This window comes from Hippichthys cyanospilos, chromosome 19, assembly GCF_059441005.1.
Source record: "Hippichthys cyanospilos isolate Australia breed blue-spotted pipefish chromosome 19, RoL_Hcya_1.0, whole genome shotgun sequence".
NCBI lineage: Eukaryota > Metazoa > Chordata > Actinopteri > Syngnathiformes > Syngnathidae > Hippichthys > Hippichthys cyanospilos.
This window is the reverse complement of record NC_142387.1, coordinates 9,705,278-9,729,099: the sequence shown is the minus strand read 5'-3', so window position 1 is coordinate 9,729,099 and position 23,822 is coordinate 9,705,278. Positions and strand designations below refer to the sequence as shown.

The 23,822-nt window shown below is 41.2% G+C and overlaps 1 protein-coding gene across 4 annotated transcripts in view; it reads left to right on the top strand.

Moving 5' to 3' along the window:
- dlgap1b (discs, large (Drosophila) homolog-associated protein 1b) overlaps nt 1-23,822 on the top strand; it is an 89,305-nt gene that overhangs the window by 58,195 nt on the left and 7,288 nt on the right. For all 4 annotated transcript variants that reach the window (XM_088402393.1, XM_088402392.1, XM_088402391.1 and 1 more), the window contains 4 exons: nt 17,681-18,060; nt 19,112-19,191; nt 21,603-22,033; nt 23,110-23,201. In XM_088402393.1, the coding sequence (XP_088258519.1) occupies nt 17,681-18,060; nt 19,112-19,191; nt 21,603-22,033; nt 23,110-23,201 (983 nt within the window). The remainder of the gene's footprint in view (nt 1-17,680; nt 18,061-19,111; nt 19,192-21,602; nt 22,034-23,109; nt 23,202-23,822) is intronic.

Below are 23,822 nucleotides of genomic sequence, written 5' to 3'. Positions count from 1 at the left end.
GGGTACTTGAGATTTTAGATAAAACAAACAAACATGCAAAAATCCTTTAAAAATAATTATTGAATTGTTTCAGGAAAATATTTGTTCATAAAACACATTTTATGTTCAGTGGGTTATTCGGTTTCATTTTTGTAAAAAGCCAGATTCTCCCCCATACTAGAACTAGTTACTGATTTAATGATTTATTTTTGTGAACACATCTCTACTACGATCCCAAAAGAGAACACTTTAAGGTGAATATTCATCTTTTGGAGAACAGGTCTGACACTTTATTTTGATTGCTGTATTTTATGGGTGGACAAATATTTATTAATAATTAAGTTGTTGATTTATTTTTGTGAAGAGATCTCTACTGTAATCCCAAAACAATCCACTTTATTTTTAATATTATTCTGTAGACAAATATTTCTTTATAATATATATGTTTTAGAACAGGTCTGACACTTTATATTGATTTTTTTTGTTGAAAAATATTTCTTATTAAGTTATTAAGTTGTTTTTGATACAGATTTCGTCTATGATCAAAAAGAGGCCACTTTAGGTTGAATATTTATATTTGGACCATATGAAATAATTAAAAACAAATTATTATTTTAGTTATAATTTTTTCTTTGAACATCTAAAAAAGCTAAAAGATAAACCACCAGTAGCACTATTTTTTGTCAACTTATTCTTTTTATCACACTCCTCAACACTGACACAAACATTTTTTTCAAAGTGGCCTTGTTGACAAGTTCAGATGTGAATTTGAGTAATTTTGTCGCTGGGAAGTCAAAAAAATACATTGGTTGGCCGCAAATGCCCCTCAGGCCATAGTTTGGACACCCTTGCTTTCAAGCTTTTATAATTATGCAAAACTGCAAACCAAATATTTACAAGAAAAAATAGTCATCAATGTCTCACTTTAAAACACTGTAATGACTAAAGATAATTTAAGCAAGCCCACTTTTAGGTACAACGTGTGAAAATATCAAATAATGTGATTGAAAATTTGATGAGCTTACAAAAGATTCCTCCTGTTCTTGTTCCATAGAGACAAATTTGGTTCTTGTTGGTTTTTATATATATATATATATATATATATATATATATATTTTTTTTTTTTTTTTTTTTTTTTTCCTGGTGATTTATAGGCTCATTCACACCCAAAAAAAACATTTAAAGTCCCAAGCTATTTGCCTTACAAAAATATTTATGAAGCAAATTTTCAAAGGAAACTCTGTTGGATGCAGTATTAACAATATGCAATTTTGGTGTGCTTGATTAATGCGGCCCTCAAAGGAAAAAGTTCAGACACCTCTGATTGAAATACTTTATGATCTGAACTATTTATCCTCTCATATGCCCATTAAGATCGATTTTCTTTTCCAGTGCTGAGCAGACTGGTAAAACGTTCACTCTCCACATGATGCCACATTTTTTGAAGGAAACATTGTGATAAGTGCTAAGTTGTTTTCTTCCCCTCAGCACTCCAGCACTGGTCTTAATTTAGCCCTCTTGCGTCTCCTATGGTCTTGCACGGCTGCGTGCATGCAGTATTGATGCTGAATGAGGCCAGCGTCCCTCTCACTGCTGTCAGATGAGTCACATGGGCATTCCCTTCTTTTTTTTTTTCTTGGCCGTTCAAAAGGGAGTATTCTGCTAACCCCCGTTGAAATGTTAGAGCGGGAATCTATTCAGAGCTGGCAATTAAGTTGTTTCACATTTGCTTCAATGCAATCGATAAACATACTCCATACAAAAGCGTCGCGCAATCTTAATTTGAATCATACGCTGGAGGTCAATATCTGTTCTTGGATTTTCTTGAAAATATTTTGAAGGGCCTATTTAGATTTGAAAAATACCGTATTTTCACACTATGAGGCTCACCTTTAATGATTGGCCTATTTTAAAAACAGTTTTCATATACAAAACGCACCGCATTATAATGCACATAGAATAGAAGCTACAGTAGTAGCTGCAGTTGCATTATGACTTCTCTAGATGGAAATGTGATAAGGGCAATGTCAACAAAACAATTAGTCACATTTTTCAATCAGAAATTACAAGGAAAGTTAATTTGCAGAAAGTACTGTCTGAAGAATGGGGGAAAGTAATATCTCTTGATTATATTAAAAGACTGTCGATAACAATACAATACAAAACAATACAATTATAATTCAATTAAATGTTAATTATTATTTTTGGATCAAATTGCAACCATAAAAAAACTTTAAATATATTATTTTCTTGAATAAAAAAAATCTGGATTTATTTCATAAAATTGTACTTTCTTTTTCAAAAACACTTGTTTTTTTTTGCGCCATGTCCTGATATAAATTGCTTAGAAATTGGAACATAGCATATCAACAGTGAACTGAATAATTTTTTAATGATCTTCGCCTAGTAAATAATCATTTTCAGCTAAATACCTTCATTCATTCATTCATTCGTTTGTTCACCTCGGATCTACATTTGTGTGGTATCTCTAGGTATATTTTATTTAACAACTCCAGACGATGGCTCGAGTAACATCATCCAATGAGAAAATGACAGTACGTATCTGTCATATAATATTTAACAAACACTGGCATGGAACATTTTGCAAAGGAGTCATAACACAATCCAGCAAGAAGTTGTTTCATGCTCCAATTAATTTGCTCTTAATTTGAAAACAAAAATGTTTTGTTCCTGGCACGGCAGTAAAAAGGATTCAACTAGATTTGCATACACGGAAAAAAAAACGGTGAAAATCCCATGCACCCCAAGAATTGCCTTCACATATCCCCAACTACTGTTTAAGACAATAATGCGTAAAAATAGTTTTTTTTTTAGATGCATTTCGGTGAGCCTGTTAAAATTAATCGCACTTATGCTTCAGTGCAGAAGAAACTGGTCAGCCATGATGGTAATTGTCTGCAAATTTCTTTCCGTCAATCAAACATCTTTGTTCACTTTTATTTATTGCATCATGCAGACCTTTGAGAAACATTTTAGAAATAGGAGTTGTGATTTTAGAAATGTGAGCATTCTGTCCAACTGCTGTCCCTATACTTTTGTCCATTTGCCTCTTGTTCTTGTGGCGCAGTCATTTTGCGTTCAAAGAGCATCCATCAAAGCCTGATTCTTTTCAACTGCGGGCATTGAAAAGGTCATCAATATTAACTCCAGCTGGCAGTTGCATGCACATGGCAAAAAGTGAGAATGTTGATGTAATCTTTTCCCACGTGTGCATGAGTAGCAAATGCATAAAATATTATACATAAGAATATGCTGAAAGTGGAGGCGGCGGTGTCCCCCCCCCCCAGAAAGCTTGAATCTTCTATACAGGAACGTCATACAAAATATATATATATATATATATATATATATATATATATATATATATATATATATATATATATATACACGCACACATACACACACACATACATACATACATGGGAAATATATTCATGAGCAGGCTTGCATGTGTGAGAGTGTCAGCGTACTTATGTGCTTTGCTTGCATGGCACAATACTGCAATGTTTAAAAAAAAAAATAATAAAAATGATTGGCTATCTTAAAATAAAAAAAAAAATCAACCAACAATGAGAATTTGCAAAAATAAAAAAGGAATGTGAAATAATTACAAAGATTTAATACATTACTACACAACGTTATGCGTTAACAAAAGTATTGTTGCAATTGGCAAAATAGGATGATTACAAAAAACGTGTATACTTATAGTTTATAAAAAAAAAACACACATTTTAAGCTCAGTTTTAGAATTTTTTTTTTTTTTTGGACAACTTTTATGCACCTTGTTCGGACAAAAGGATCTTAAAATACATACTGGCAAGGGGCAATTGCTCAAAGTTAGAATATGGATACATTTGCATTGAGAATTACGTGGAAAAAAATTGAAATATATAAAAATATTATGCGGTTTCCATTCGTTCAGCAGTTAACCTCCAAGCATAATGGAAGTATTTTAACATGGAAAAATAATAAATGAAGTTCTTGATTAAGCTTCTTATCTGAGCACTTAACATACAACTGTGACAACAACGACAAAAAAAGTGTCTTAAGCAACTTTTTCTTTAGTTGATAAAATTCCCAATCATTGCATAGTAGTGCTTTGTGTATTTTGACGCCATAATTTGGGCAACAGCGCCCCTCAGGGGCCAGAGTGAAGCATAGCACAGTAAGTTATACTTGTTTTCCCCCCTCATTCTCAACATTTTTGTTCATTTTTTTAAATCCAGGCACCCCGAACAATTTGCCCTCCAAAAGTCCACCTTACAAACATCACAGCAATTAAACTTATCGACATTGTCCCTCCTTAAATGACAGGAAATAAGTTTCATATTTTCAACATTTTTTTAAATATAAATGGCCATGCATTCAAATTGAAATAAATACATAAAAATCGTCATGTTATGGAAATTAGATGGGGGTGGGGTAGGCGGGGGATCGGGATGTAGGGGGGGCGTCCCGAGTCCCGACACATGAGCCCACAACCCCGTCACACTCCCAAGACTTTTTTTCCCCTCCCCGTTAACCGCTGACAGTGGCACCACGAAGCCACCATGGCGTTCTTCCATTGTTTCTACGGCATGTGTGACGACTGGCTCCGCTATTGTAAGTAAAAAAAGAAAGAAATACAACGATCGAGTCGCTGTGTTCTGCTTGTTTATGTTGCTTGTCGCCGGCTGGGTGGCGCTTGAAGCGAACAAAGCAGGAAGCGGTGTGAGATGACCTTCAAAGTAAAAGATTAAAAAATTTAGACGTGGTTGCTAGCGAGTCTGTTAAACAATTTAATTAATATCATCGCATTAAAAATGACTAGTTCCATCGGCCTAGTTCTCTAGAGGTGATATTTTAAAAATCACTGACGTAGCAGTTAAACATGCAAAGCTTTAACTTTGTAAACGATTACGGATGTGTTTTTGCAACGCTTTCAACTTAACGGATGTTGTCAACGCAGAGCCCATCCCTGTTTTATTGTGCTTATTCATCCTTAAACTGGACATAGTCTTATAGCATAACTTATACTGTCGTAAAACTTGAACGTAGTTAGAACTAAGATATCAATTATTGACTCATTTGATTCCAACAATCAATGCATCTAAATGGAACAATCAAAGCAAAGCCATTAAATCACTATTAGTTTAACACAGCTGTCTATTAATAGCCGTTATCGTTGCCAAAAATCCATAGATTAACCTACTTGTGCTTGCTGCGCGATTGCTGGGAATTGTTGAGCCGCCTCCAGCCGCCTGCTATTTTAGTGTGCGTGCATGTGTATGTGCGTGTCTGTGACAGGTGCCAGGAAGAGTGCTTGTGCGTCACACACTTCTTGGCTCAGCATCATATAAAGGCCACTGACTTGACTCAGAGGGGTTCTTCTCTCAATTTGAAGTTCACAGGAGAAATGATGCCTTTATTCTTGGAATATGTTAATGAAACCTGCAAAAAGCAATGCCGGAGCCACAGCACAAGTCCCGTCTCGCATAACCTGACTCAAGATAAGACTTTGGTGTCCTGCCAGGATGTCGTGCTGTGGACAGACACAAGCAGAGCAAATACCTGCAGTCATTCACATCAAAAGGCGTCCAGTGACGCAGTGCGGGAATACGTCTCTGTCCTTCCCTCCGTTGCCGTCCAATTTCCTCCCCTGACTTTAATTACAGGGACTGGATCTCAGCGGCGTCTGAACATGTGAGCGGCACCTGTGTGTCAGCCCATCAAAGCCGCCCGCCTCCCAGGTGGAATTATTATTCAAAGTGAGAATTAAACAGCTCACTTCCACTCACACCTGCTTAATGTTGTCATTCTGCGGGCTTTGATGCTTGAAGGCGGAAAAAGGACCAGGTGGAGACGTGGAGAACCACAGGAACATGCAACAATGCTAATATGGAGAAGTGCCTAAAAGTATGCGCTACCTTTACGTTCTTCTATCGCAATTTCCCAAACTGTTTCATAATTTCAGTATAAATTGCTGACATAGACGAAAAATGGTAATGAGTTTGCAGTTCATGGCTTTTCAAGCTAGATAATATTGGAGTTCGTTTTGTTTTTTTGTCATAAGCATCAACCGAATGGCTTTTGGTGGATTTAGTGTCATGTCAGTGAAAAAAAAACAAAAAACACCTGCATTCAAGTTTGTGTTTCTAACTGCGGGCATCAAGCCCAAACTGGATGCTCGTTGAGATAAATCTCCATTCATGCTGGTGTGTGTGTGTGTGTATGTGTGTGTGTATGTGTGTGTGTCTCAGTAATTACTTCATCCTGTCACGGCAGTCTGAGAATGCAAGCCAGTGAGAACTTGCAATGGCCTTAATCACAAAATCACACTTCAGTTCTTTTGTTCCGTTACTGCCAGATTCAGATTCAACATCCTCGAACTATTATGATGCTTTGTTGTGATTTCAGGATCTAAGTAAACTTCAGTGTATTATTGTGACCCAGATGCAGATGCAGGTTAGACACCCTGCAATGATCGATTCTTCCACTAGATGTCACTATAGCCTCAAATGTAGTCACTACTGGCCAGCCTGGCGTAAAAGCGAATTTGTACACAGAAACTTTGGCTCAAATTATGCTGATCAGTATATAGTTTTTTTTTTTTTTTTTCAATTATAGGACATGGAAATGACGTTTACGTAAAACAGGTGCATCTTGCTGCCTATTCTGCAACTGTAACAACAAACTCTAAGAGGAACCTAAAGAACTGGGGGAAACAAAACATTTAAATTATAATAAACACCACTTTTAAAAAAAAAGAGGCTTCAAGCTTTTTAATGTCAATACCGGATCAATCTTACTTTCTAACTGAAGAGAAAACAAATATGTTTTGTGTATTTCAAACAAAGTTACTTTATGGATAGCCTGATAGCCTGATTCTGATAGCCTTCTAGCTTAATGCTAACATAAAATGGAAATCGCCATTGACGTGCTCAAAGTAGGCATCGATAATCATGGTTTAGGCCCTGCTCAGCGATGAACTTCATTTGAATAAAAACAGCGGAACAATAAATGCAGACAGAAAAATACAACAAAACAAATGGTCATATAGTCTATTTCCTCTAGAAAATTTGTAAAATTTACAACATTTTACTGAGTCACTGTAGTTGTAGTACACTCACCTTTTTTAGATTTTAGGTTGATAAGTATAAAGATAAAGCTAATCCAAAATGTCAGCGTAATTTGGGCATTTTCAAGTTTCACATTGCCCGAATTAGGAATAGGATGTCCTGCGGCACTTTGATGACAGCCATTAGGAGAGGAAGGGGCTGATGTTTGGATGTTTTTTGACACAGGAAGCGCAACGTCACTCATTCTTCTCCCTCCCGCCCTTGCTCTCTCTCCCTCTTGTCAGATTGGAGGCGGAGGGAGCTGACACAAAAGAACGGTTGCTCGCTGCTTGCATTTCTTGCTAGGGTGCTTTCCTGCCAAAGGGAAAAAAAAAAATAAGGCCCAAGATGTCCCATTGGCTATTGGATCCTCTCTCTCTCTCTATGTTTTGGCAAAGAAAAGCAAAGGATTTCCTCTGTCTAGATGCTAGATGATCCTCGTGGCTCCTGCAAGCTAAACTCAAAAAGCCCCCCGATGTTTAAACAACACATAAGTGTTATGCTGATTACAATATGTCTTTATTAGCCCCGAAATGGGGGAAGTCTGGTTTTATGGCAGCGAAGCGGACAGTAGACATGCTTAAAAATAATAACATTAAATATGAATGCAGACAGCAGACTTGTTTGTAGAGACCAATATATTGTTTAGACCAATATAAGTAACAACCAGTATCGATATTGGAGCAGGAGCGACATCTGGAAGGGACTTCCCATATATGTGTGCTAGTATTTGTGATTTTTTTTTTTACGTCGAGTAATATAATCAAATACAGGATTATCTGTATAAGCCGCGCCAATAAAAATACAACAGAAAATTGTGTTACGTGTTAGCCGCACCAGACTATAAGCCACAGGCCGTAACATCAGATATTTAAGCAGAAAGATGGACGTTTTTTTACGTTTTTGTTTTCATTTAAAACGTTCTTTCAAACTGCCTGGATGCAGCAACATCATGCCTTCAACACAGAATGAACATGCCTGCACGTTTAGAACCAAGAGTAGCACCAACGCATTGTCAACATAACCCCGATAAAAATCAGATTGTTAGAATACTGCACAAACACAACTGTAACACGCCTGATCGTGTTTACGTGTGGCGAGTAAAGTCAAAACTTTGAGAGTGTCTTCTATGTCCCTTTGTTTAGCAGGGAGATTACCCTCTTCTTGCAAGTAAAAAAAAAAGACAGATAAACCTCACTGGACTATAAATTGCAGAACAGAAAGTGTGACAATAAAGACATTTACTGTACTTTTTATTTTTTTGGACTGTGGGCCGATCGGGGCAAACGTATCAGTTAAATAATCAATGTCCTCTTGAGAACCCAGCCTATTCATTTGTGTCCACTGTAGTGAACATTTGTTTTTGCTCTATATCTTATCTTATCTTAGTGTGCCCAGTAGAGGACAATCCAGCCGTTCCAACGATGTATTCGGAAAAGATTTTTGCTCTCTTACTGAGACACAATGGACACAACAGTGCACACAAATGCATAGGCAGAGTCTTAGGAGGATATCAGTGATTATCAAGCTTTTTATACCAAGGAACTTTGAAGACCACTTTTGTAGCTTGCAGCTATACGTGAATGAAGATGTGTGTATGTGTACATGTAAACAGCAGCAAGCCTTGTCAGCAGTGTTAAAAAATATTCCAAGTACATGTATCTTTTTTAGCACTTGAAACCCGTACAATACCAACTTTTCCAACTTTTTGGACTTTGCTCTGGTGACCAAGTTGCTCGTCTGTTGGACTCGGCTGATCTGGAGTCAGTCTTTTTGCTGGATATAAGTGGGTGGTTTGGAGCCGTTGCAGTGTGGGAGGGCAAGGAGGGAAAATTAAAGACCTCTCTGTGAAAGTCCCAGACTTCGGTTACAGTAATGTGTGCGCATATGTGCGTGTGAACCCAGCCTTCTTTTTTTTTTTTCCTCTCTCGTTTGAACCCATCATTAAAAATAAGCCACAGTTCACCCCCGATGCACATTGAGAGACAACCCCAGCAAGAATCCATCTCCCTTTTTCTTTTCGTCCTCCTCCCTCTTTGCTGCTTCACTAACCAAGCAAGGAAAAAAAAAAGGTGGAAGGGGGGGATTTTGTGTGTGTGTGTGTGTATGTGTGGGAGGCAGTTTTTAAGACCCCCTCCTCCCCGTGTAAGGAGAAAGAGATGAATGGGCAAAGGAATGCGGGAGACAAACGAGCGCTCCCGGCAGGAGAGTGGGAATGTCGGCGAGGCCATTGTGCCCCCAGTCACCTCCACCCCGTGCAAAAAAAAAAAAAAAAAAAAGTGGGTGTGAAAAGTCACACCTGAGAGAGGCCGACGCAGTCTATCCCGTGAGCAGGATGTGTCGGCACTAAAGACGGTCCGCGCAGCCCCTTCTCAGCAAACTTTTCAACTTTGCGAATGCGCTCCCCCACCCTTTGGTGACTTCCCCCCAAGGCCTGTCCGCACACAGAGAGCCTTCTGACGTTCCAGGCCCAGATGGGTTTTTTTTTTTTTTTCTTTAAGAGTGCCTCTGGGTGTGGATTGCGGATTACGACCCCACATTGCAGTGTCTCCTTTCTGCCCCCTCCAACCCTGCACCCCACCCGAGACCATGTGCGAGTGGTCAAGACAAAGAACGGGGGGAAAAAATGCGGAAGGGGTTGCAACTTGTGCTGATGCTTGAAAGTTCATCAAATCAGATTCTTCCTGTTATATTTTGGAGATTTTTTTTGGGGAGGGGAGTTAAGAATCCAGTTTAATCACGAGAGTGGTCTTTAGTTTAGAAGGGGGGGGGGGAGACATGTGAACTTTTGACCACATGCTGCTGCTTTTAAATGGAAATAGCAGGCCGGCCCGCATGTGACGTTCCAGTTAGCAAGTTGCCCCTTATAGGTCCAACAACTCCACCATTGTGACCTATGACCTGTACAACCATCGGAAAAAATACATGGGATAAAGTGGTTGCAAATGTGCGCACACCCTCTTCTAATATCTGAAGGGGCTTTGTTCATTTAACTTCACATTTAACCCTTTCCCTGCTGTTTTTTTTTCCCCAAAATATAATTGATGGCATTCATTACTTGTTTATATTTCCGCAGTACTAGATGGTTAATTAATGAGAAATTGTACAAGAAAATTGTACAGAAATTGTCCCACTGCCATTTTTTTTTTTTTTTTAAAGCTCTGGGGCGCATTGTCCCAATGGGATTGCAAGGGTTAAAAGAATGCTAAATGGTGATTTACAACCTTATGATTAACCAAAGAGTTTAATTGTTCTAGTCAGCTTTTCCTGACTTTTTTTTTCAGTAGTCCTGATGTTACTGGTATATTCATTTTTTTTTTGTTGATATACAAAATTATATACAAAAGTCTATAATTTTAGATGCATCTTTTAACATGTATATCGATAATGTTCTTTTTAATAGTCACTGCATTAAGTAAGAGGCACAAAATGTTTTCTCTTTCCTAAGGGGTTTTGCAAATAATAATTGTGAAGCATGACTCCATCAATCATTCATGCAACTCACTCAGATGAATAAAATAAATTGTCCGAATTTTGATTAACCATCAGGCATTTTATTGTTGCTGGTTTTGTTCTTCTTCCGAATGTTTACAAATATTCAAATGAGCTTTTTGATGGGGAAAAAAACAGTTAAAACAATTTCTTCCACAACGCTAGCTCCTTTTTTCTTTTCAATTGATAAAAATGGAGCTTGTCATCATGTCTGCTTTTAACTTCAAGACCTTGGAAGCGGAGCTTGCACTGTTCTATCAACATGCGGTAACATGTGCGCTGGTAATTTTAGCCAAGATGTTTTGTAAGTGACCACTCGCACGTCTTTCTCCTGTGCAGGCCCAGTCAGCGCTGAGTCACGCATTCAGTTTCACTTACTTATATTCCGCGTCACAGCTGCGGCATTTTTTTTTTTGCCAAAGTTGTAAGGCTGTCGCCGCTGACATGCGATGTGTCAGGAGCGGACGGGCCCTCTTGAGCGACGGCTTAGCGGGAAAGCATGCGTGAGATGCGTGGGCGCGACCGGCTTAGCTAACGCTCGGCTTTCTGCGCCACAAAGCAGCTGGAATGCGCCGGGACACTGAAGGGCTTGGAAAACTTCATCCTGCTCCTTTTTGCTCAGCTCCCGCTTATCTCGGCCGAGCGTGGAGTGAGCGACGCTGTCTCTTTCGGCCCCCCCTGCAGGCACCGCCGAACAAAAGCCTAATGTGTCCCTCCGTCCTCCTTTTGCTCGCCGATAAGTCACGCTAAAAGGACTTAACTGAAAAAAAGCCTTGAGACACTATTTCTCATTTGATTGTGTGTCAAATATTTTGATCAGTAATGTACATTCAGAAAGTATGACGGCATTGTTACTGGATTCTAACAAAGTTCTACATCTTGGTGGTTCTCAAATAGTGGGTACGTAAGAGTACTTCAAGATATACGTGAGATTTTTACAAGGTATCAGCAAATCTAATATAATGCTTCTCAAAACAGCGTTCCCTGCTTTTTCACAGTTAATAAGTGAATTTGACCCCTGGCGGACATTGTTCCTCCATTTGTCAACCTTTTTTCACCATTCCCAGGGATCTCTTAAGTATAGTACTGAGGCTGAACAGTCATGTGTCTCTTTTTGGGCGTAAAATTTCCTGTTTCCGTCCCCTGATGGTAGTCAGCAGACATGGGAGTTTCTCTCTTTAGAGGTGAAGTTGCCCTCGGGGTAGCGGCCGTCGCATGTCGCAAACACTACATCGCCAGTATTATCAGCATGTGACAGTAACATAGTGTGCTACATATTTTTGTAAAAAACTACAAAAACACAAAGCACTTAAAATTGGAAGGGAACACTTTTTAAGTCAAGAGCAGTACATTTTTATTTTCAAATTAAGCGCAAATCAATTAGAAGATAAAGCAACATATTGCTAAGCTGTATTATAGTGACTTTTTTGTATGGTATGTCTTTACGATCCACATTTAACTCAAATCTTCCGGCAGATGAGACAAAAATTCAGTAGATGATCCGACGCGATATATCTTCTTCACTCGCTAAAGACGATACACCGATAGAGATACGGCTACATATTTAGTTCCAAAGTTTAAGAAACCAAACATAGATTGCACAATGCTCACTTTTCTTTTTCTTTTTTTTTTTTTTGTGCTGGGAAGAGGGCACTTGGCTAGAAAAATATTTCACCGGCGGCATCATTGAAAAAGACCACCAACCATGGCTATAGCTACTGCAGTAGGGATTCTAGTTATTAGTCAAATATTTCATACTTGAAGTAAGATTGCCGAAATGCAGAATATCATTCACAAGAATGAACATGTGTGCCATTTCCTGAACTCACTGTTACAAGTAAATCTACAAGTTTCAGCGGTTTTAAGAGCAGTGTGTTTTTACAAGTGGCAGTTTTTCCTCTACGGGCCGTCCCACATACTAAATATAGTGCTGTAAAAGCTGCTCCACACACTTACAGCGGGCTATTGTGTCTGATGGAGCTCTGGCATCTGGAGTGTACAAACCCCCTCGGCTGACCTCGAGTACCATGTGGCTGAAAGCCCAAGGCCAACATCAGGTGACTCAGGGCATAGTCAGAGGACTCTTAAAGAACCAAGGGAGCTGACAGGAAGTTATTTAGTATACAAGCCATATAATGACTACTTCTTCGGATATTCTCTTTGTTAAGAACGGATTAACGGCATTTGTATTTATTTCAATAGGAAAGGTGATTTCAGACACGTTATGAGTTGAAAGTATTGTTACGGTTCTGGAAAAATACTTGCGGGATTGAATAGTCAAAGAAAGACCTGGACTTCAAAGCGTGATGTCGGCCAACCTGGGGTGACTTCCGATGCTCTTTTTTTTTTGTTGCGACTCATATTGACACTGAGCTCAGGATGCTTCTGCCCTGCATTGTGGCCTTGTAATGTCACACCAATGAACCGCCCAGCTTAGGACAGTGTCCCAGAAAAAGCTTTTGACAAACCTGCCGGTGGAGTTTTTGCGGGTTTTTATATCGCAAACATAAAGCAGCAAGGCTTGGAAACGGTGACAACATGAGCGTTTTCCTCGGATGTCCATTGTGTGCTTGTTTTTGAACACCCGGGCCTATTATTCTCTCTGTAATGGCTGGCAGGCTGCCGTTGAGGTGTTGCCGGCTACAGCTGCAGTGCGGGCCCATCAAGGTAAACAAACGACCAACAGAAGCTTACCCCCCCCTTACCACACCTCCTCCCGCCCTTCTGGTGTGACGCCAAGCCTACTGGCAAAGTTCATGTTGCCGCGTGTCACCGTGGCAACACTATCACAAAAGCCGTCCAGCTGGCCTGGCTGTGTTTACGTGCGGCAGAAGAGGGACGGACAAATGGATGTTCTTGTGTGACACGGGCAAATGGTGGACCCAAACACGGTGCAGCTGGGCTGTCAACTCCCCCCGTTACACCCTCATTTGTTCGAATGATCTGGATTTTCCCTCGGTCCCCGCGCGAGGGAGCTCGTCCCTGCTCCATCTGCTCGTATTTTTTTTTCCCCCCAAGTAGTCTATCGCAAAGCTGCGCCAGCACGAACACCTCTGCGCCGACACACTCGGCCGAACCTCAAAGAAGAGGAAGTCTATTTCGGTTATAAGGGCTGCAGAAATGAACGGTCTCAGGGGGAGGGCGGAGGTTTTCTTTGATAGGCCGGCAGAAGAGGCGAGGGGGAGTTCACACCGACGTGTCGGCGTTTGAAGCAAGGAGACCTGTCATTCACAAAATCTACAGTGCTCGCAGCCCAGAGGAAATTCCACAAGTTTTCTTTGTGGTGATACGGGGTGCCGTACCGTTGAGGTTATTAGAATCAACCTGAAGGGTTTACATTGAGATCATTGCTGACTGAAAACAGATGTTTACACACTAACAATATTTGGAAGCTGGAAAAATAGAGTGAACATTCCTAAAGCTATCCTCGAATCCTGACTGACTTTAATCCACAACCCCTAAACCCAAATTTACTCTAATCCTCAAAACTTAACCTAACAATAAGCCTAAATTTGACACTATGCTGAAACCCTAAACTTTTCCCCTAATCCTAAAACCTTCTCACCCCTAACCCCTAACTGTCATCCATATCTTTCCCATGGAGCTTGGCAGTGTGGACCCCCAAAACCCCCAAAACAGATGAAATCTGTTTAATTTGACCATTTTTGGATCATTTCCACATCATTCCCGCAGTATTTTTAGCCAAAATGATAGAAGACTCCTTGTAGTGTGATAACAAAGTGGTCGTGCCATGTTGCACTTTGGTATCAGGGTGAAATTTCAGCTCCTTACTGTCTTCTTTCAATGCTTTCCCTTTCATGTGAAATGTCTCTGCAAATGCTTAGACAAGTGTTAAATGTTTAAATTACTAAAAAAATAAATCCTGTGAAATGTAACATATACTGATTTTAAATTAGTTTTAACATTCCTACAGCACAAATATGTAATACCATAGTGTGTAGGGAAAAAAGCTAATAATTTGTGCATTTCATGATTTAAGGTAATTTTCTAATAGTCAATTTTTAAAATGACATCAATTAACTCTTTCAATGCCAAGCGTTATCAGAAAAGGAGGCCTCTTAGACAGCCAGTATATTTAGCATTTTCACTTATCTTTCAAGTAGGTAATATCTGTGTTGTATGCGAGGAAACACTGCCATCCAATGGTCACAGTTATCACTACAGTGCTTCTATTGGCTTCTATTAGGTAAGCATTGGTCAAGGGTGTCAGCTACCCTCCATATAAAAACACATTTGACGATCATTTTATCATTTATTTTCATTATTATTACTTTAAAAGACAAGAACTCTCGTCAATGGCCCTGAAAGAGTTCATCTTTTTTTTTTTTTTTTTTGCCCAGCCTACCCTACCGTATGCCTACCCCTCAATTTTGAACACAATTTTTCAGTCTCAGTTGACATAGCACCTCCTGTTTTATGTGCAGATTTTGAAGACTTCCAGGGACAGATTGCCTGCCATGCACCAAACACCAAATTTCCATTGAAACAGTAGCTAAAAAAAATCTGAAGATCATGTCCATGCCCACAGCAAGGCTGGAGACATGTTTTGACATTGATATGCCAAAAAATTTAGGAGACCTGATCCAAGTGAAGCATATGGTGCTCCTCAGTTTTTTTTTTCTTCAAGCTAACCCCAACGTTATCATATATGTCGCCTGTGATGAATGGAACCCTGGCACTTTGACCCGCAGTGTAAATTCTCAGTCACTTCAGTGGCGCAAATGTGAATTCATGTGGTTTTGCTGATGTGTTTGTAGTATCTGTTTCATGCGTGGGCGGGGTCTTTTGCCGCCAGCCCTGTGAAGGTTGGCAAGCGTATCAGCGGCAGGAAGTCTGTGGTCTCCATTGATGTGGCGGGGCCGCATCAACGTCGTGCTTTTCTACATATCTCGCTCCCCTTGTCTCTTTGGCCCGTGTTTACTTAACCTGTCTGGGCTTTCCAAACAGCTGTCATCCTCTGGAGCGTCTGGTTTGGGCACTGACAGCTTCTCCCGCTTTGTTATCGGACTGACTTTTAGATGACTTGAGGGGATAGCAGCCCTGAAAGCGTCTGACATTCTATCCTTTGAACCTACGCGGCGGATGGGGGGGCAGGACCTCGCCCTGCGCCTCCCACTTGTGGACGTGTACCCGGTGACCTTTCGCCCAGATAAAGCCATCGGCGTTGGTTATATTCCCCACGACAGCTGGGAAACGTCGAGACTCAAATTTGTAATAAATGCGACTTTTAACTCGTTCAGTGCCAAAGACGTATTTTTACGTTTTTGTTTTTTTTTTTTTCCCAGACCTTCTATTCCAGGTACTTATGTATTTTTTTTTCTTCTCATTTTTAAGTGTTAGACTACATGAGGATGGTATGAAATGAGGAAACCGAGGCCTGTTTTCATTTAATATTGTTTGATTCCTTGGAATTTTAATCTGACAACAAGAAATCATTTTTTTTCTGTCCTGCATATATGGCTAAATAATGGCTAAAATACCGAGTGTTGAAACTCACAAAGGCTTTGTGAAATGTTTAAATAAACTCATTCACTGCCAAAAACGTTTTTAGATGTTTTTAGATGAGTCCAGAAATTCAAACATCTACTATCTATTTTTATATAGGGTTAGGGTATATATGTATATATATAATTTTGTTTTCATCCTGTGTTGGGATTGAGGAGGGTCTAAAACAGGCCTGTAGTAAATTTACTCTTATTATACCCCTTTTTGTTCTCCAAGTGTTAGTTATTTGTACTAACCTAATCCTACCCTTACCTAAGCAATCCAATTCCCTTCTGTACTCATGTCCTAAATCCTCCAGTTAAACGTCAACCGAGGAAAGGAATGCCTTAAAGCACATGCAGATGTATGAAAAGACACAGGAAGTCAACAGTCTCGCATCTGCTTTGCGGCTCGCGATGCACGTTTTATTTTCAGAGCGCTGATGTCACCGCGCCCGTCGCCGCAGCCGCCGCGCCATTCATCCTCCCGTTTGAAGATCCGCTCGCTCCTCGAGTTGGCTCGGATGTCGGTGCAGGCGGCGGGGCGGAGGATAAGGATGATGTCAGCCTCTCGGTTGACCTCTAGAGAGGCCTTGATGGAAGCTCTAATGGTTTTGGGCATGGGCGTGGTTTGATCGGCACAGCAGCAGCACTAGCTTGTTTTTAACTTTCTCATAGGTTTTTGCTAGTGTTTTTTTTTTGAGGGGGGGGCAGTGTATACGGAGAACTATCACACACTATCACACCTTCATCATTATAAAACTAAGGCATCCAATGTCATGAGTGTGTTGGCGTGTTTTGGTACAGGTTTGACCGGTGTAAATCTGAGAGGCTCCATTGTATTGCTGCCTGTAACTCAAGAGCGCCTTGCATTGTGACACACTTGAAGGATTCAGTGCTTTGTACAGTCAGCGTATGGATGGAGGCTTTAGTCATGTAGATCAGTGGGTCAAGAGGCTGGCAGAATAATCCTGTTACTGAACTGACATTTCTCTCAAGCGACCCTAATCTGCTGCTCGTTGTGACTCCCGAATGTCCACTGTGATCTAAAAAGGCACTACACTTCCCATAATGCAACACTGCGTTTTGTCTCATGCCTCTGTCACATTTTCAGACTCGATTTCCATTTTTATGCTTTCGCGGGAGGCTTGAAAATTACTGGTAAAATGGTGTTGAAAATATAATTTGTAATTCGATTTGAATTAGAACATTTAGAATTTGTGTTTGAACTACTATTTTACTCACCGCCAGGGATCACTTTCCACTTTCCACAGAACCAATCACGTTACAGTTGTGTTTGTGCAATATTATAACAGTTCTGTGTTCTGTTGAAAATATGTGGATGCTTCTCTTATTTCTAAATGTGCAGGTAGGTTCAGTCTGTGTTGAAAGCATGATGCTGCTTTACCCAGGCAGTTTGAAATAAAATAAAAAGACTTTTTAAAAATGTCCATGTTGCATATTTCTGCATAAATTAGGTTATAACCTGCGATTTATAGTTTTTTTGCGACCCGCATACTTTATAGTCCGAAAAATACGGTTTATACTGAAATCCCTTCCCTTTTTTCTGTGTTCTGTTCACCGTAGTGTCATCATGCATCACTACCTACAAGAAGACCCCCCCTCCAGTCCCCCCGCGGACTACCCCATCTAAGCCCTTCATATCCATCACGGCGCAGAGCAGCACCGAGTCAGCGCAGGATGCCTACATGGACGGCGGCTCGGGCCCGCGCAAGGGCATCAGCTCGCAGCCGGGCCTGTCCAACTCCACCGAGAGCATCGACAGCATGAAGGCCCTGACGGCGGCCATCGAGGCCGCCAACGCTCAGGTGCACGGCCCCGCCAGCCAGCACGTCACCAACAGCACCAGCACCGTCACCGTCACGTCCACCGCCGTCGCCCACGTCTCCACCGACAGCAAGGCGCAGAAGGAAGCGCTTCGCAAGTGCCTCTCCATCGGGATCCAGGTTGGTGGAAAACAATGCCTTTGCTTTGGTATGTTTATGCAGCTAACTACAGTATTTGCTGTAAAATGTTCATATTGCACATATTTCTTATCCAAAGGTAGATATTCTAATACAGGGGTGCTCAAACATTTTATATATATATATGTTATAAATGTGGGTGAGAGCAGAGGAATCAGTTGTACCATATTATTTTCATTAAAAGAAACAAGCAGACTGAACCAATGTCTGAATCATCCGTGTTCACAAACATGGGCATTAAGATGAGATTTATTCAGTTTTCAGAGTTCATGAAGTTCATCATCCAGTTTGAATTGTTCACTTACCTGTGTTATCTGATTTTGAAATACTGCTTTTAAATTTGGAAGGCCGCGCTATATTTCTGTTTGCTGTTTCCTGAAACTGGTTGGCTGTCCTTCATCACGTTTCATGGGCATCGCACCAAACGTGTACTGTAGATGTCACCCAATCACACAAACTTCATTGACTGCAATTCAAATGTGTTGCTCGTTACGCCGTCCACATAGTCAATCTGAACCAAGTATTTTTTAGCAAAACAGCCAAACATTGTGAGAAGGTCAGTCATTGCTTCAAAATAAACTCAACCACAACAAGCAATGCCTGACACAAACAACCATATAATGCTTTTATTTTGAAGTTCCTCCCGGAATCATGGTTGTTGACAACAGTCAACTTTTAATCATCTTTTCCTCCCCTTTTGTAAACAGTGTTTATTTCTTCATTTATGGTTTTTTTCTGACTTTTTTTTTCTCCATCATGTGGTCAACCAACACTATCTCTGGAGCACACCTGTTCTAGTGAATGTACTCTAAAATTCAAAATGACGAACCGCTTTGACTCATAAGCAACCACCATCGGGAATCCAGGAACCTGCTTTTTCGCTAGTGAGAAGGTGTCACTAACATGTGCTGGACCTTGGCTTAAGCAAGACAGCTTCTGTTTACATAGCTGACCACCCGCCTGCACAAACATGTCGCCAGATCCCCACCGTCATGCTCGACATGTTGATTGACAGCTGGTCTGTTGCTGACAGGTGGAGCCGGAGGAGGAGGGGCCGACAGAGGAGCAGTCTAAGTTTCACTCTATAGGAATCCAGGTGGAAGATGAGCGCTGGTGAGTGCAAAGACAACAATGGACGCGGAAAAGTAAAACCTAAGCAGCTTGTGTTTGTCTGCGTGGGTGTGCGAGAATGTTATAGCAGCAGTCTTGGTTTGACGGTTGAGCAGTGGTTCAAACTTTTCTCAGTCATCTATCCCCTGTGAAATGCTTTTTTCATTCAAGTACGCAAAGGATTTTCAAATGAAAAAGAAAACACTCAAAGTGCTGCGCCATCCATATTCTATTTATTACATGTTTGGAACTACATTTGTAGAAATCTCTCTAGGTGTATTTCACCCGTCTCTTTAACCCAGTTTGACTTCATGTTCCAATTAATTTGCTCTCAATTTTAAAAGAAAAATGTACTTTTCTTGAAATGGCCTGACAAAGTATGTTTGATTTACAGAAACACAGTAAAAATGTCACATACTCCTTGGTGTCCCCAAGAGATGCACACCTCCCTTATACACACACACACACACACACACACACACACACACATATATATATATATATATATATATATATATATATATATATATATATATATATAGAGAGAGAGAGAGAGAGAGAGAGAGAGAGAGAGAGAGAGAGAGAGAGAGAGAGAGAGACCAATTTGGACTATTTGATGCTGCACACCTGATGATAGGTCATGTCACGATAATGTCCTCCAGGACTGCAGTCAGGAATCCTACAACATTTCTCGAATGAACAGGAAGAGGCATTAGCCAAACACAGAGAGGGTTGTTGTGTCCAGTGTGCAGCAGCTGTCTCAGCTCACTGATGGTTGGCATCAGAGAAACACCCCCCTCCCCTCCTTTTCCGCCACCCCCCCTTTGGTCTACCTCAAGCAGGGGGCCCCCGACGTGACAGCTGGGCCCAGAGGATGCGGTGCAGCTAGTGGGATGGTGGAGGTACAGGGGGAGGGTGTTTGACAGCCATCTGTTGCAGCAGTCATTGTGATTCAGGCCACTTTTTTGGGGAGGCTGTATGGCGGAGGGTGGGGGTCGTTTGCCGGAGTTTTAGTTGTGAGAGGGGACACTGTGAAAAGAAGCAGCCGAGTGTGCTTCATGCGCTTACAAGTCATCCACTGGCGGGACGCTCGCTGTCCCTGTGCTGCATGCTAATTCAGCCGCTTTGCATCAAGGGAATTTTAGCCATAAAAATAGTTCTTAGTTAACTTCCTTTTTTTTTTTTCAAATCCAGAACTCTCGTAACTTGTTGACAACATCTTCAAAAGTAAAACCTCAAAGTGTGTTCCTCCAAAAATCCAGTTCCTTTTCGTTTTTCTGTGTTTTTCCGCCCTCTGTCTTGTTGATAAGCACTATTTTTGGTCTACTTTCAAGTGTTTGGCCTTGCCCGGCATCTCGGCCCCCTGTAGGAAGTTGTTAGCTGGTCGATATGGAGCAGGCTCAGGTCATTATGACTGAACACCTGCTCGGAGGAGTTACTCTTTAACTGTGCCACACAGAAACACACAGACACACACACACGGCAATGTGTTTGATGTCAGCCGAACTCTACTCCCATGTGCACCTCCTCGCTCTGCGTTTCACGCAACAACAGAGATGAATGGAGAGGAGGAGGAAGAGGGAGGAAGTGATGAATGAGAAGCTTTAAGGAGGACTGCATGTCTGGAGATGAGGAGGACCTGACTCTGTGTGTGTTCACAGGCGTGTGTGTGCTTGTGTATGTGGGGCAGGTCAAGCTGAGGGTTGCCCAAGATGTTTTTGCCAACATTGCAGCCTTTTTACCTCTTCATAATTCATTCACTAAAGCGAAATTATTGCTACTTCTCACACAGTTGTGCTGCCATTTTTAGTTTTAAGTCCAGAGGGCCGTGCAACTGTAAGATTTCACAATTAAACATATAACTGGGAGAATGACACTTTTTGTATTGAAAACAAACACATAGCTTAGCCTTTAGTTTGTTAGCTTAATGCTATTGCAAACACATATTGGAAACACCATAAATAAGCATGGGCAGGTACTCATACCAATATTGGTATTCGGCCAATTTTAATTGATATTTGAGATGGCAGCTTAGACAAGTATTGTTTACTGTTTTGGAGCAGTAATTCGATGACAGCTGATGTGTTTTATTCTTGGGGGGGGGGTCACTACTCAAGAGTTCACCCCTACATCTAAACCCTTAAGTGCTGATAACTGAACAGTGCAGCAACACATTCAATATAGCAGTTTTCACAGTCATATATTCTTTATTCTCTACAAGGAGTTTAGATCAGCCAATTATTTGAGGCAAAGTATGAAAAAAATGTTTGGTATAGGTAGTATTCTAGTGCTGCTCTTCTCATAGAAAAATTCATGGGGTACTTGAATGATGAAGTACATTTTCATTCATTTCAATGTGAAAAAAAGTAGTTAGAACTCCACTAACATACTACCTCCTTGTCCTTGTTCTATAGTCACCGCCGCATGACTCGCTCCAACAGCGTCACCACCGCAGTCCAGGCCGACCTGGACGAGCCTTCAGACGGCCCGCAGCTGCCACCGCCGCGCCACTGCGCTACCATGCCGCGCCAGCACTCCCGCGACTCCTCGTCCGGCGCCTCCACGGTCCGCATCCAAGGCTCGGGCAACCACTACCACGCCTGCGCCGGGGAGGACTACGGCGAGGCGGGGTTCGACCCGTCCATCCTTCCCCCTCCGGACCCGTGGATGGACAGCGCGGCCGAACCGGAGGCGGCGGAGGGGGCGCTGGAGCCCATCTGCCTCTCGGTGTGTCCACGAGATGGACGCTGGTTCCTCAAACTGCTGCAGGCGGAAACAGAGCGGATGCAGGGATGGTGTTGTCAGATGGAGCAGGACCAGACGGACAACCAGCTCCCGGAAGACAGTGGGTCAAACTTCACATACGGCATCATAAATGCACTCTGTACTGTACAGCAGGGGTCACCAACATTTTTTAAACTGAGGGCTACCAAGTGGCTACAGGTTATTGTGAAGGGTTACCTGTTTGATACACACTTCTGAAATATCAAGATACAAGACTGATTTCTGTAAATCTCTGAGAGTTTACATTTTCAAATGCTAACTCTGACAACCTTCCCAGAAAATTACATTTTCCAATGGTGAGCTATTAGCGCAGGCTTTTCATGTGGCACATGGTTCATGTTGGTAACCCCTCCTGTATAGCAGGTAAATGAATGGGCCTTCAAATTATTCAATACAGCGTGTCTCAAAAATCTCCTTAAATATATTATTTTCTTGAATTTAACGCTTCTAACATGTAGCAGATCAATAGACACATAAAACAGAATTGAGAGTCAAAGTCAAAGCAGTTTTGTGAAGCGTTGGGTAGTTTAATTACTCGATATGTACAGCATGAAGCTTATAATATTTTATTATAGCTCAAAAAGAAATTGTTACAGCTCGAAAATTGTTTCATGTTTTAAAAAATGGAGAAAGTGATTTACATAGTTAAAAAGTAATACAATGAACAGTAAGTGAAATTAGACACATGATAAATTCAAGCGCAATATTATTAATTTAACTAAATATTTTTTCACAATAGAGAACATTCTTGTATTTATTGATTAATATGCATATACTAATAATAAATATCAAGCTCAACTGAGAAATTTAAATGATCGTTTTGATTGAATACAGTAATACAATTTCCTGTGTCTCTCATATGATGTTACATTTTTATTTGTGCAAAATGTAGCACCTTGTGAAGTAGTGTAAAGCTGGTCATTAAATGTAACCTTGGAAAACGCATGACATCACTGTTGTAATAGGACGCGAAGCAGCATTTCGAGTAATGATGTCACCGCCTTGCCATTGTCATGCTGTTGCTTCACTAATGCCTTCTCCCTGCCAGTGCTGCAACATGCCTGCAGTATGCGCTAGGCTGTGTGAGTAATTGCGGTGTGTGTGTGTGTGTGTGCGTGCGTGCGTGTGGGTCTGCAGTCCTGGGCAAGATCCGCAGTGCAGTGGGGAGCGCCCAGCTGCTCATGTCCCAGAAGTTCCAGCAGTTCCAGGATCTGTGTGAGGAGAATCTGGTATGTCACCTCACCCTCTACATGCCTTCTTCCTCCCCCCATGATGACACCCCCGACCCTCCTCCCTTTTTGTCTCACTCGCGACACTGACGTCATCCTGCACAAATCACCCCGACGAGGCGAGTGAGGCTCTCATTGACTATGCATGCAGCCAGCGTGCGCCCGCACAAGCTGTCTCCAGAAAATTGACTGAGCCGCCAAGAGGCAGTTGGTCACAACCAACACCTGAGCTGAGCCGCATCAAGAAAATCATGATTTAATGAACCGCAATGATGATGTACCCGAGCGGCATTGATTGAACATTCTAATTAAAAAGGCACCAAATTTAGAATGTACCTACCGGTAAGCGGCAGTGATTGAACCTATCAAATAGTAATGTACCATATTCAGAATGTACCCAAGCAGCAGTGATTAACTTTGTAATTAGAAATGCTCCATGTTCCAAAGATAACTGAGAAGCTGTTATTAAAAATGGTAGTCAGAACGGCTCCGTATTCAGAATCTACAGTGCAATTACAAATGGACAATATGGAATAAAAATTAAGGACGAGGAAAACATATTGATATGTGATGTATCGTATTAGTATCGCTTATCATAAGGTGCATACCAGTCAAAAGAAC